Source organism: Alosa sapidissima, chromosome 16, assembly GCF_018492685.1.
Source record: "Alosa sapidissima isolate fAloSap1 chromosome 16, fAloSap1.pri, whole genome shotgun sequence".
Taxonomy (NCBI): Eukaryota; Metazoa; Chordata; class Actinopteri; order Clupeiformes; family Clupeidae; genus Alosa; species Alosa sapidissima.
Window position 1 is genome coordinate 9,138,183 of NC_055972.1, and position 13,970 is coordinate 9,152,152.

General features: G+C 40.0%; 1 protein-coding gene across 1 annotated transcript; it reads left to right on the forward strand.

Moving 5' to 3' along the window:
* The first annotated feature begins 1,997 nt into the window (after positions 1-1,997).
* znf503 (zinc finger protein 503) lies at positions 1,998-4,756 on the forward strand. Its single transcript, XM_042066417.1, has 2 exons — positions 1,998-2,582; positions 3,009-4,756. The coding sequence occupies exons 1-2, from the start codon at positions 2,328-2,330 to the stop codon at positions 4,434-4,436; spliced, it is 1,683 nt and encodes a 560-aa protein (XP_041922351.1). The 5' UTR covers positions 1,998-2,327; the 3' UTR covers positions 4,437-4,756.
* The last annotated feature ends 9,214 nt before the right edge of the window (positions 4,757-13,970 follow it).

Here is a 13,970-nt window from a genome sequence, read left to right on the forward strand (position 1 = left end):
TTACACCAGTAGCCTATAGCCTAAAGTGAGCTGAAAAAGTCAGTACAGGATAATAATTATAAAAATGTTGCCTCTCTTTTTGTACAGCGCCGTTTTCTGGTCGGGATAATATTTTAACACTTGTGTCACCTCATTGACTGTCCACTCCAGGTTTTCTTGCTCTCCAAGATGACCTGTCAAACGGATTACCGCAGAGGGAGATTAATGGGGGAGGCGGGTTGCAATAATAATCGTTTTGTTTGATGTGACAACTTTGATAGGCGTTGATTTACTTACAAACTGATAGGCTTTTAATTGAGCGCCTCCATCCCGTTTGAGATGAAAGGCAAGCCGCATTGAAAGGCTGCCCGATTGCCCTACAGCCTCAATACTGATTACGCATCCCAGCGGTGAATAGCAGTTCAAGGCATTTTAAACTTCTCTTCTCAAGCATCTGTCAAGACATTTCTGTTTTCTCAATTCTTGTCATTCTACACTGAAATAAATAATGTAGATCTGCTTAGTGATTTAAAACATTGAGTTGAAGTGAGTGTTAACACTAATTAACTTTGTCGCGAACGTTTACGCTCCTGTGACGGGACGGGGTAGAGGCCTGTGACCCATTTCATGAAAAACCTGATGTGTTAACATCGGAGCATCCATCGTTGTATTCTTCGTATTGGTCTAATCTTTAAGAGTGCACCGGGCCTTCAACCTACTGCTGATTAGACTGCATATTTTCAACGCAGCCGTACGCCATTCGGCATTTTAAATGAAAACAAATCACATATTTATCCGTGTAACCTACCACCAAATTAAATTAATTGGGCTAAGCCTATGTGCAATTCCACTTAGGTAGGTCTAATTAAACAAATTAAATTTGGGAAGGGGATGTTGAACATAGTTAAGATAGCCTAAATAATAAAATAACGTTGCTATAGTGCATTTTAACTACCTGAAAGCAATAGCCTATACAATATTAGGCAATAGACCTATCCAACTTATGCGAGTATAGGGTATTTTTTATTTATTTGTTTATTTGTTATTATTATTTCTAACGCGATGGTTGAAGTTTTAACGCAAGTAAAAGTTTTTGATAGAACCCACCCCTCTGATTGACAGTCGACTGTGAATCCAATCAAATCGGGTATAGGCTACTGGATACTAAAGCATTAATCCTCAAAATAGTCCGAAACGTTAATATGCTGAAAAAATAGCCTATGAACACAAATGTCACAGAGATCACTTTCTTCAAATAAGATGTTAAGTTTCTTTGCTCTTCTCTCCGTCATTCTTGGCTTGTAATCAGCAACAAAAGATGACATAAATCAAGGCAAGATTGACAGCGACTGACAAATAACTGATTGATTGCGGTCGAACAGAATTGACAGTTGACGGAGGGGTGGAGATAGAAATAGAAGGGCGGTGTATATTATACTGCAAACATGTGACATTCACATCCCTCTATCTCTGCATTGGTCTGCTGCTGTCAACGCTTGTCTGATTGGGGAATTCAAACAGGGAAGTTGATCTTATGGTTGCTGCTTTTTTAGAAACACATAAGACAAGGGGCGAATTATTTTGCGCGCAAGTATTACTAAATATTCATATTTTAAGGTAATCTTTCGCAAGAAACCTGCATCGTGAAAGATTAAGAGTTCTCAACTCTTCAGTCTTATAAGAATTCCAAATGTGCATATGAGTTATAAACAGGAGTAAATATCCCTTTTAGAAACAGCCATACATGTTTTACAGAGTAGCAATTTTACATAGATAACTCTGGCATACGTTCATCGTTCTTATCAGCTAGTGTAGTTTATTTTGAAAACCAGTCATTTGTGGTTTTTTCTGTCTTAAACGTACGAAGATTGCACTTAACATGAGAATGCGCCCTATGGTAGCCTATCTTAGTAATAGTGATAGAGGCGTGTACAGCACACAAAGTATTGCGCAAAAATCTCCACCCCCAAGCTGTCAAAATAGAAGCGCTTGCAGAAAGGAGAACGTCACATCCCCTTGACCCTCCAATCACCTCGGGGTCCCATTTGATTGGAAGGCGGCAAAGGCTTTAATCTCGGACTAATTCAGATGCTTTTGAAGTGAACATTTCTACCAGTTCTTGGTTTGGAAGGACTAGCGCGCGGATCTACGAAGAGAGACAGCGCACTATGCCTGTGGTGCCAGACGCAGCTTCGGATCGGCGATAGGTTCGCACTGCACCTCTGTACTGCTGACTGACATCGACCATACGGATTATAAACTGCAATGACATGTTTTTATTCTTTATATGGACATTTATTTGCAAATCTGATAAATGACTAATCAACTAATCGGGAGAGAATTGGGTCATGATCACATCGCCCTCGGTCTCTACACCAAGAAATACTGATTCAAATTTAGTCTGGGAAAACAGTAACTTACGGAATTGCAACTCCGCGAACGCCAGTAAGCCTTTCATTCACTCGGCTCCTCCATCTGACCCTCTACGGCAAGCTAGTCGACTACCCATCAAGGTTTTGAAAATGCTTACGGCACGATCGGGACACATTTTGCACCCAGAGTATCTGCAACCTTTGCCATCCACACCGATTAGTCCAATAGAGGTAAGATCTCGATTTCACAGTCATATTTATTATCATTCTGACCTTTCATTCTGATATTTCCTGTAGGCTATTGTCTTAAGGTCTGAACTGTTCGCGTATTTTGGGAACCTATTATATCTCACCCTCCGAAATTTAAACATATCCTGAACATGTATAAATAAATGTATTACAAAGTAACATATTATATCGTACTCGTTGTGCATAGGCCTATTATGAATATATGAACGATAAGAAAACACTGCCGCAAAGCTCAAGCCCGTCTTTAAATGACGAAAAAGATCGCGAACATTTGATAGCCTTGTAACGTAGTAGATCAATGTTTCAGACTGACTTTGACTATGGGTGAACCGCTGTATAAATGTATAGATGTATTTCAGTGTTACTGTTACATATTTCGGGAACTTGAATATTATGTTTTCTCCGCAGCTTGATGCCAAGAAAAGTCCGCTGGCATTGTTGGCGCAGACATGCTCTCAGATCGGCAAACCGGACCCTCCACCTTCTTCCAAACTTTCATCAGTAACATCTAATGGATCTAGCGACAAAGACTCAAAGTCCGGTCCTCTAAAAATGAGTGACATTGGCGTGGACGACAAATCTAGCTTCAAACCTTATTCTAAACCATCAGATAAAAAGGACGCGTCCTCTGGGGTTTCAAGTGGCGAGAAGTCTGGTTTCCGTGTGCCTAGCGCCACCTGCCAGCCATTTACTCCAAGGACTGGCAGCCCGAATTCCAGCACTTCAGCATCTCCGATGCCATCCGAGGGAAAAGTTGGTGATAGAGAAGACAAGAAAGAATCTGATTGTAATAAAAGTGGCTCGTCTGATGTATTGGGATCAAATGGTGTTAACTCTAGCAGGATAAGTGTTAGCTGTTCTGGAATAAACGAGGGCAACCACCATCAGGACTCCATGGCAGGATCAAAAGTATCAACATCGGAGTCCTCAACAGTAACATCTGTCTCCTCTGCATCTGTTTTGGGGTCGGGACTAGTAGCCCCAGTTTCCCCTTACAAACCTGGTCAAACTGTTTTCCCCTTGCCACCTGCTGGTATGGCCTACCCTGGAAGTTTAGCTGGGGCATACGCTGGCTATCCACAGCATTTTCTGCCCCACGGTGGGAGTCTGGTTAACGCACAGCTCGCCAGCTCGCTTGGTTGCAGTAAAGCAGGATCTAGTCCTTTGGCCGGAGCATCTCCACCTTCTATAATGTCTGCCAGTCTCTGTAGAGACCCATACTGCTTAAGTTACCATTGTGCCAGCCACTTGGCCGGTGCAGCCAGTTCCGCCTGCACACATGAATCGGCAGCGGCGGCAGCTGCCTCTGCCTTGAAGTCCGGATACCCACTGATGTATCCAACACACCCCTTACACAGTGTGCACTCTTCGCCGCCATCTTTTGGTGGACACCCTTTGTATCCTTATGGTTTCATGCTTCCCAACGACCCCCTTCCACATATCTGCAACTGGGTGTCGGCTAATGGACCCTGTGACAAGCGTTTCTCGTCATCCGAAGAACTGCTTAATCACCTGAGGACACACACTGCTTTCACAGGAGCCGATAAGTTGATATCTGGTTACCCTAGTTCATCATCATTAGCCAGTGCTGCGGCAGCAGCCATGGCATGCCATATGCACATGCCACCTTCAGGAGCCCCTGGGAGTCCCGGGACATTGGCCCTAAGAAGCCCGCATCACGCGTTAGGACTAAGCAGTCGCTACCATCCATATTCAAAGAGCCCATTGCCAACCGGCGCGCCAGTCCCAGTCCCTGCTGCCACAGGCCCCTACTACTCTCCTTATGCACTGTACGGTCAAAGACTTACCACAGCTTCAGCGCTTGGATATCAGTAAAAAAGACTTTTGTCAAATTTATAGATATACAGATAAAAAAATATTAAAGACTTTTATATCAACGCTCCACCGAAGGACTGGATCCGAGGACACTGTATTTATTTATGTCGGCTTAAAGCAGACAATAAGACAAAATTAAAATATTTGAGCAACTCAAAGTGCATTACGTTAAACTGAGCTCTGTAGGTAAAGTGAAACATGTAGAAAACTAATAAAATAGGAGCGTTTGGTTCAATGTTGATTTTGAAATTGCTATGATTGTATTGTACGTTCTTATTTAATGTCTCTTTGAGAGGATATAATTTACATGCATGTTTGTTTTTAAATCCAAAATTGTCCACATCATTTTAAATTGCCGTTATTTTTAAGGTGTATACCATGGAAAGAGAATTGGTATTTTTTTGTATGTATTCTGGAAAAATAAGAAACAATTCTGTTCCATGTCTGGTGTTAAGCATTATTTGAGACATTTTTTCAAGCACTCTGGATTTAATAGTCTAGCCGGAATTCAATAGTTATTTCTTTAAATCACTCTTGAGATACTTTATACAATTGGTTATTGGCCATTTTATTGGTCTGTTGATGCCTGAATGGTTTTTGGAGCTATTCTTTTTTTATACGAAGGTGTGGTAGGCTATCCCAGTGAAAATTTGCAGACAGCAGCCTATTGTATCGTAGCCTATGCTTTTTGCGGTATTGATCACTACACGTAGTATCAATATTATAGAAAACATTTTAAAAAGGGCAGACCAAACTGAATGAGAGCTAATACCAAATTCACAAAGAAATGTTTTATTTTGAATGCAGTTATGTTGGTGGTTGGATTTTATATTGCGTAATAGTCTGCGTTATTGGTTGAGATGCATACAAGCACTTAAAATCCTCCCTTGCAATACAGGGGGAAAGGCATCCTTCAGACAAGTAACTTTCTGACATGACATCTTTCAGACAAGCGAGTAGTCAGTGATTTTTATCAAATCTAATTTAATTCTCCAAATAACTTTGACGATATCTCTATAACATTAGCCCCCCAGGGAAAACTAGATTTTACGCGAAGTTGAAACACTTCGATCGCAAAATTGAGAAAACAGACGATAGCCTACTTTAAAATATCGCAGTTTAAGGTAACCCAATCTATTTAGGCTACTGGGGCATTACATTTGTATGTGAAGTAACCAGTGTAGCTTTATCGGGTACATGTCTGCCATACAAAAATATGCTTCCAGTTGACGGTTTATCAAAATCTAGTACGCAAACCTACTGTTGCTCCTAACTTGAACAACTTAACAATGTTGTGTGTCTGTGCGCGCGTGCGTGCGTGCCTGCTTGTGTGTGTGTGTGTGTGTTCGAGAGAGAGAAGGGAGTGCTTGTAGGGCTGTTCTCAGGCTATATCATCGCTTAATCTCAGTTTTGGAGATTTTACCTGCACTGGTGTGTTTTACTCTTTTACATTTTAGTAATTGCTATTATTAATAATAATAGGCTGTTGTTACTTTTATTATTGCTGTCATTAAATTTACAATTTAATAATTTCTAAACGAATTGTTTACACAGTATAGGCCTAGAAACAGATTGGTTATATTAATTCACGTAATATAAATCTGTCCGTTTCTTTTTTCTAAGTAATGGGCAGGTGTCTATTTGGCTATGGCACATTAAAATACATTTCGCGTGAGGCAAGACTCGCAGTTGACAAACTTGCAGATACTTTAAGAAAGCAGTAGCATATTAAAAACTATTTAAAGCCAAGTTTATCATGAATTATGAATGTCCTTTTGTAGTGTTTTGCAAACAGCAACTTGTTCAGAATTCTAAAGACATACGAAATAAGCATCACGCATCTATTGGAAGTAGGCTAAAGAAACTTCTGTTCAGTGGTCACGCGGGAAACCAGACTTTTATTGTATGATTTGTTTGGTTGATTTTCCTTTTTTGCCGGGACACCACATGCAATCATTTGGAAAAGCAAAGCTCTCAAAAATATGCTTTTCAGTAACAAGCAACAGGGGTTCACCACAGAGTATTTCCACGAATTTCATTAATATAAGTATTTAAATGGTCGGTGGTCCGGTATGGTACAGCTTTGACTACGTTGCATAACAAATATGTTTTAAAGGTTTAATAAGGAACAGTGATCATATCTGAAAATATTTCCAGCGGTCCCAACACCGATTATTGTATAATCCTAGAATTCATTCGCTTTTAAAAATAACCGAGTTTTTATTGTCAAAAGTGTGAATGTCTGAAGACCAAAAATTTAGCAACACTGATTTGTTACCTTTCATGTTACATTTGTCAGATAGCACATATGCCTACACAATCAGAGGTGTTGGGTCAGTAACACCGATTATCCACAGAAATTGTATTTCTACATGTTTAATATGCATATACTGCCACTTTAACTTCGACCAAGTTTAAACACTTTTACCAAAACATAGGCATGTGCCTTTGCAGCTTGAAATCTGTTAAAGTGTTCCAGGGGCCCACACAAGCTTTCAACTGATGTAATGATGGTGAAAGAGAGCAATTTCCATTTTTACCCACATCATGGTGGCTTGTGTGGAGGTCCCCAGTGGAAAGCAATTTATCATGTGCCCCTCCTCCTGGGCCTGTCATCAGAGGAGCATGCAAGCACATGTGTGCATAAATTACACTCTCTCCACTGGTGCTCACAAGCCGGAGAATACAAAGAGAAACATAGCAAGGTGCTGCCTCAGTCCAGGGTTACATCTTTACAATGGACTATTTTAAAATATTTTTTTTATAAAAGCAAGAATGATACCCTACTTTGAAAGGCCCATGCCCTAAATAGATGTGACTTTCACAATTCCAATTAAAAAAAGTTTTGAATTTTTTTAATTTTATGACATTTATCCTCACAATGCACCTTGTGAATGTATATTTGCTCTTGAGTCAGATATTCAGTATTTAGTGTATTAGAGCTGCAAGATAAGCAGCATTTTCACACGAGTATATAAGAGGATTCATAATGGTGGGACCAATATGACATTAGTCATCTGACAAATGTGCTTTAACTCATTTTATTTAGTGAATGGCTACCTGATATGCCACATGTTAAGTGCAGTGAGGTGTTGAAATGCTAGTCTGCATCCACTTTTTCCCTCTCAGTGACACCTCTCAGGGCAGGGGCAACCTTTCCGATGTCTCACTGTATTACATGGGGACACTTCCTACCTGACAGCTGTACAGAAAATCTCAAGCAATGACTCATGTAGTTAATAATAACAGTTAATAATAATGAGAGTTGTAATTAGATAGGTTCTGTGATAAAACATATACAGTATGTTGCCTTGTCAGACCTTCAATCATGCAGTATCTGTATCAATAGGTGGCACCATGACAGACTGGTAAGACTTTGTAATAGGCCTATCAATACGAAGACAGAGGGCTATTTTTTTGCAGAATGCTGTTATTGGTATTTACCAAACTAATAAGCCAATCAAGCAGAAGCATTAAAAGGTGACATGCTAAAATCCATGATGGCTACCACAATCTATGAATTTTTATGACACAAAATATGTACAGCTTTTGTGATGGCTGTAATGAAGTCATAAACCAAATAGCATGAAATGAAGCAAGACCTTCCGATTTAATCAGCTCATAAACAGATCTACTGCATCAAGCAAATGACATTACTACCCATCCAAAGTAAATGTACCTAATCCCAGGAGACAAAATCCCCATCACCCATGGTCACATGTCATTTTCATCAGTGCTAAACCGTCCCTTTCTGACAGGTTTAATACTAGTCGTGTTTCCCTTGGAGGGTGGTAATGGAGGCTGAGGCAAACAGTTCACTCATTGAACAAGGCAGCTTCAAGTCCTTCTCTGCTCTTACAAGCACTTTCCCCTCATTGATTTTCAAATTCGAAGTGCTCGTCAAAGTGATGCACAAAAAAGAAAAATGGTGTCCGCGACAGCATGTCATTCAGACCCTCTACTTGTAAGCCACCTTATACTGTTCTAAATGTCTAATTGAGGTCATTTATAGCTATGGGCCTTCCACAATGATATCACAGAAACAGGTTAATTTGCACATTGTTTGGTTTTTGACAAAGAATATTTTATGGAAATGAACCTCTCACATGATGATGCTTGTCTAAGTAAAATTTGCAGGTTTCATTCTGAGTTTCTGTCAGTAATAAATGTAAGAAAGCTAAAAAGGTGTCAGAATGGCCCTCTAGATCTGAAAGTCTTAGATAATTGGGAGCATATTAAAAGGCTCTCATAAAGCGACTAACACAGAGTTGTGTTTGAAATACCCCTCTGGCATTTGCACATTTCTTTTCCTCAGGTTAGGGAATTTATGTATATGGTTGGATTTGAAGAAACTTGGTATCCCACTTCCAAAATAAGTCTGAAGACCTCTAAAGTAAATTATAATTACTCTCTAATGTGTAACAGTAGGGTAATATTACCTGTATCCTATAATATATCCTCCTATAATACATGATGCTATTAGATACAAGCATTCTATAAGCATTACCAATTTCAGACAGATCCTGATACTCATAATATCAAGTATCAAAACACCAACCTCAGGAAATAATGAAAACACCATTTTCATTATTTAAAGTAGTTTAATGTGTAGTCTTAATTGTGAAAGTGGAACTGAAATAACCTATTTCTGTTTAGTTCTATTTTCTTTTCCACTGTGGGATACATACTCTGCGTGAACATTAGGACCAAGCATTATGTTAACAAAGCACTTAGCACTATTTTAACAGAACATTTAGCCTCTAGAAATGGCATGTGAAGTGCAGAAGAATGAACCAGAATTGTATTATTTATCTTCCTCAATGTGATTTAATTGAGAGAGCTCTGTAGGGGTGTTGTAAACGTAATGCAAATTAATGAATTCATAAATGGCCCAGTGCCTTATATGTGTTTCGTTTGCACGATAAGGAGAGAACACTCTGCAAGCATACTGATTTTCCAAAAACCCTTGCAGAGAAGACTGACTGTTTGTAGACTGACTGAACTAGTGAGAAAATGATTCCTGAAAAAATCAACCCCCTACTGTCAGTCATCGTAATCAAATGTATGTTGTGTTAATAAGTAATAGTGTTGTGTGTTAATAAGGAATGACATGTACCACCTATTGCATGGTTGCAGACTAGCAGCTCTTGTTTCATCACTAGTGCCAACTTACACTAACTTTAATTTTAAGGCCCAACTGATGGCAACAGTTATGGTTTCAGCACTACATAGACAAAAGTATTGGGACGCCTGCCATTACACCCACAGGAACTTCGATGACATCCCATTCTAAATCCATATATAAATATGGGGTTGGTCCCCCTTTACAGCTGGAACAGCTTCCACAATTTTGGGAAGTATTTCTACACAAGTTTAGAGTGTCTGTGGAAATATTTTCCCATTCATTCAGAGGAGTATTTGTAAGGTCAGGCACTGATGTTGGACAAGAAGGCCTGGCTCACAATGTTTGGTCTAGTTCATCCCAAAGGTGTTTGATGATGTAGAGAACCCTGTTCAATGCAAGCCAGTCAAGTTCTTCCATCACCAAAATGACAAAATCTCATGTACTGGAACAGTAGTGATGTCACTTCCTGACGGTGGCAGTGGTCTCTTGACCCATGTTCCATTCCTGAACCCGCTGTTTACGAGCCCATGTCACTTTGGATAAAAGCGTGTGCTTAATACCACTCAACTTGAACTTTATGTTAATAGACAATAGAGATATTGTCTGGAGTGAAGCATCTTAAATATACACTGGGTTGAGTTGTTGGCATAAGATGGAAATGGGAGCCATCGTCATTACACTAAATTCCGACCATTATTCATCTATCCCCTGCACTTACGGTTAGCCACAAGATAAAGTTGCTTGGATTTTAACCTTCTTCTGATGCACATACCACCCAAGACATGCTGCAAATGGCCATGCTGCAGCTCGCTGCTGAGAGATGCTGGCTCACATAATGAATAACTTCTGGTCAGTTTTGACGCTCTCACCACCACACCCACTGGCAGGGGGCCTTGTGAAAATCTGTGCTGTTTTTGAGAAATTCAAATTAGTTTCGGTCTATGTAGCAAACCGTTTTGTTAGCCATTTTAGTAACATTTAAAGCAACACAATGCTATTCTTTTACCTGAAAATAACGGCTTCAGCCTCATTCTGATGCTACATTGACTTTTATAGGGCTCTATTTTGGCGATCAGAAATGGATAGTCAGAGGCGTAAAGTTTATAGACATTAAAGGTGTGGCCAGTCCACATTTACTAATTTAATGGCACGATTATGTGATCAAAAAGGTTGTTCTTATGCTTCTTAATCAGTCATGGGTGTGTTTTGGGCATAACATCCTTTAAACCAATGAGAGTGACATCTGTCATTCCCTTTAACAGCAAGCAGCGCAACTTCAAACAGCGCATCGGTATTTTGATAGTTAGCGGTGCATTTGAAGGAATCTGCTTGCACGCGAGGCCGTATGGAATAGGGATTCCACTAAACCTTGCTTTACTAAAAACCTGTTTGTGACTAGCAGAGTATAGCCTACATGCATCTGCACCGTGGTCTCATGGTCAACGACAAAACAGTTAATTACTTTCACTATTGACTGACAAGGTTACCATCGAAAACACCGCCTGAAAAAAGCAACACTTACCCCAATAATGTTCAAATGACTGAATAAAAATCCTAAGGATATTTATCCTGCAGTTGCTGCTTACATCTCGTGACAGTGTGTCTTCAGCTGTGCTTTATATGCGCCTTTTGCTATAAACCAGGTTTTTCTTGGTCAGTGGCGTAATGATTTTTGATGATGAGGGTAGGATCATGACCCTTTTAGTCAGTTTTGATTTTGCTTGGTCCCCAAATACATAACTTTGGCAACTTATTGGTTCTCACACCCTACTAACATTCACAAGCATAACTGCCACTGTTGAGATGAGTTAGCTAGGTAGGATAACTAGGTCAACTGGCTTAAGACAACTATGACTATGTTATGCACTATTTTAGTAAAATACTACTGTTTCATGTGGGAATAAAGACACAGAACTTTGCTGTGATTGACAGCAAACGGGGGGAATGGCAATTTGCTACCAATTACATATCATTCTGACAAAGTTACATATTTCACAGGCTATTTCATAGTGACAGTGGGTCCCTTTGGCACTGACACATCTGGTAGGAGCTCAGCTTGAGCTCCACTGCTGTCTACTCCCATAGATCAGCGCCTAGCAGTGAACCCTAGCACACCCCAGACCTCTCTGTTGTAGGCCTAGTATTGATGTTAGCCTTTGATGATTACTGTCTGACAGTAAATGCAACACTGAGGCGGCATTAACTCCTATGCACATATCCCCTAACAACACTCACCAAATTCCATTGCAAGACTGGAATATTTAATTCAGAGCAGTGTTTTTTTGTACTGTATAGGGTAACTGATTATATTGCCCATGTACACAAGGTCTACATTCAGTTAAGGAGTCTACAATCATATAGCTGACTATGGGAGAATTGAGGTGGTGCTAGAATTTGGAAACATTCAAGGCCTTAGCCTAGACCTGTATAGCCTAGAAATCTAGACGCATCCTAGCGGCAGCAAATGTAATTTGCAGCCAGGGTAGTCTAGCAACTCTCCGTTGGCTTGCAAGCTGGAAAAATCAAACTTTGATCAGGCCAATCACATCGTGTATAAAGTCGGTGGGCGGGCTTAACATAATGATGGCAGAGTTGCGACGGTTCTGCATGAATTCCCTGCTACTTCAAAACAAACAAGATGGATGCTGCTGCTGGCGAACAGCGCGACTCGAGTTTTTTTTTAGTTGCCAAAAGTTTGATCAACTAGCCAACTAGCTCCGCTGGTGAGAATACGCATGGGACTTATAAGTTGTAGCGCTATCTTATTGCATGCAGAGGGAATTTGAAAGACAACTATTTATCCCACCCCTCTGGGAACGCACTGCCAATGGTGAGTTCCCAGACTCTACATCTTGATATCATACATTGCTTGTCTACATGACTTCTATGCTCGGTTGTGACATGGGGCATGGACATCTCCATCTCCGTTTGACTTCTTGCATGTTTCTATTGTGATTCAGCCAGATCTGCACATCGCTGCAAGAAGTCAAACACACCTACTGATTTGACACAAGAACACAGGAACACAAGGTAATACACTTCAAAAACAGTCCTTATATATAACCTCTCTGTACACTTTCAAAGCTTTTATTTGTTTGTAGGGACCCTCTCCACACTACCACTGTCAGTGGTTTGAAAATGCAAACAATGGTGTAACTCAAAACTCATTTGATTAATGTAACTTTTGAACTTGTTATCATCCATAAATATGACCCTTGTGCGTACAGAGAACCATCCCTTTAAGGCAAAACACGGAAGAGGCCCAAACTAGCACATCCTGCTACACATCTTGCCCACAGGTACAATAAAGAGGTTTGTTCCTAAATAAGCAGCCTAGTCTACAACTAGCAAGCTAGCTAGTCAACTAAGGCATGCAAAACACCAAGAACATTCAGGAGAAATTACTATTGGCAGGTTGAGACATAATGTAAACATGAATTTGTTATGACCATATATATATATATATATATATATATATATATATATTGACGCACATGAAATATCTCTCATTTGTTCATTTAACATTTGTTCATTGTATTTTCTGTCAAAAAATAATATAACAAATAATAAACAATTTGTGTGAGGGGTGAATCGGTGCATTTCAGTGTTTAAGTCACTTTTCAAAAGCTGCTAAAAGTTTCTAAATAAATGCTGAATAATTGCTGGGGTAGTTGAAAAGTTGCTAAATCTAGGAACAAATTTGCCAAGACTGAATTTGACTGTTAGTTATGGAATAGAGATGGGTATGTTGATGTCAGATAAGGACTGACAACTACCACCAACTACAGGTTAATTGTGATTAAATTACAAGGGAGATGTCCCGCTCAAACAAGCTCTTACTGACTTGATTAGGTTTCAACACAACACATTGATTCCTTAAAGTGCACCTGGAGTGACTATGATTTTTTACCACAAACTTCCATTATAGCTGGAGAGAGTGATCTTCCACCAAATGTCATCATATGTAATTTAAGCAATATGACACAAGTGGGAGTGGTGGTGTTGGTAAAGGATAACACCACGGCTATAATTCAGCCGTAGGTACGAGGCTGAAGGTGCAATATGCTTTACCAAGACCACGGTCGCGGTCATATTGCCTTCATACAACAGCTCCATTACCAACTAATTCAGTACAGTACAGTACAGTACAGTAACACTTTATTTGTCCCAGAAGGGCAATTATTTTGCAGAGGTAGCATGCAAGGTTACACACACACACATAAACACACACACACACACACACTTCCACAAGATAAGTCAAAACACAGAATTAAAATAAGTCGAAGCACAGAATTCAGTAGGCCAATAAAGAAACAAAATGTTGGGGGTGCTGTGGCGCAACTGTCTATAGTGCCCGTACCATATATGGGTTCAAGTGCTCACGGGGACCCAGGAGTGGGGATGTCCCG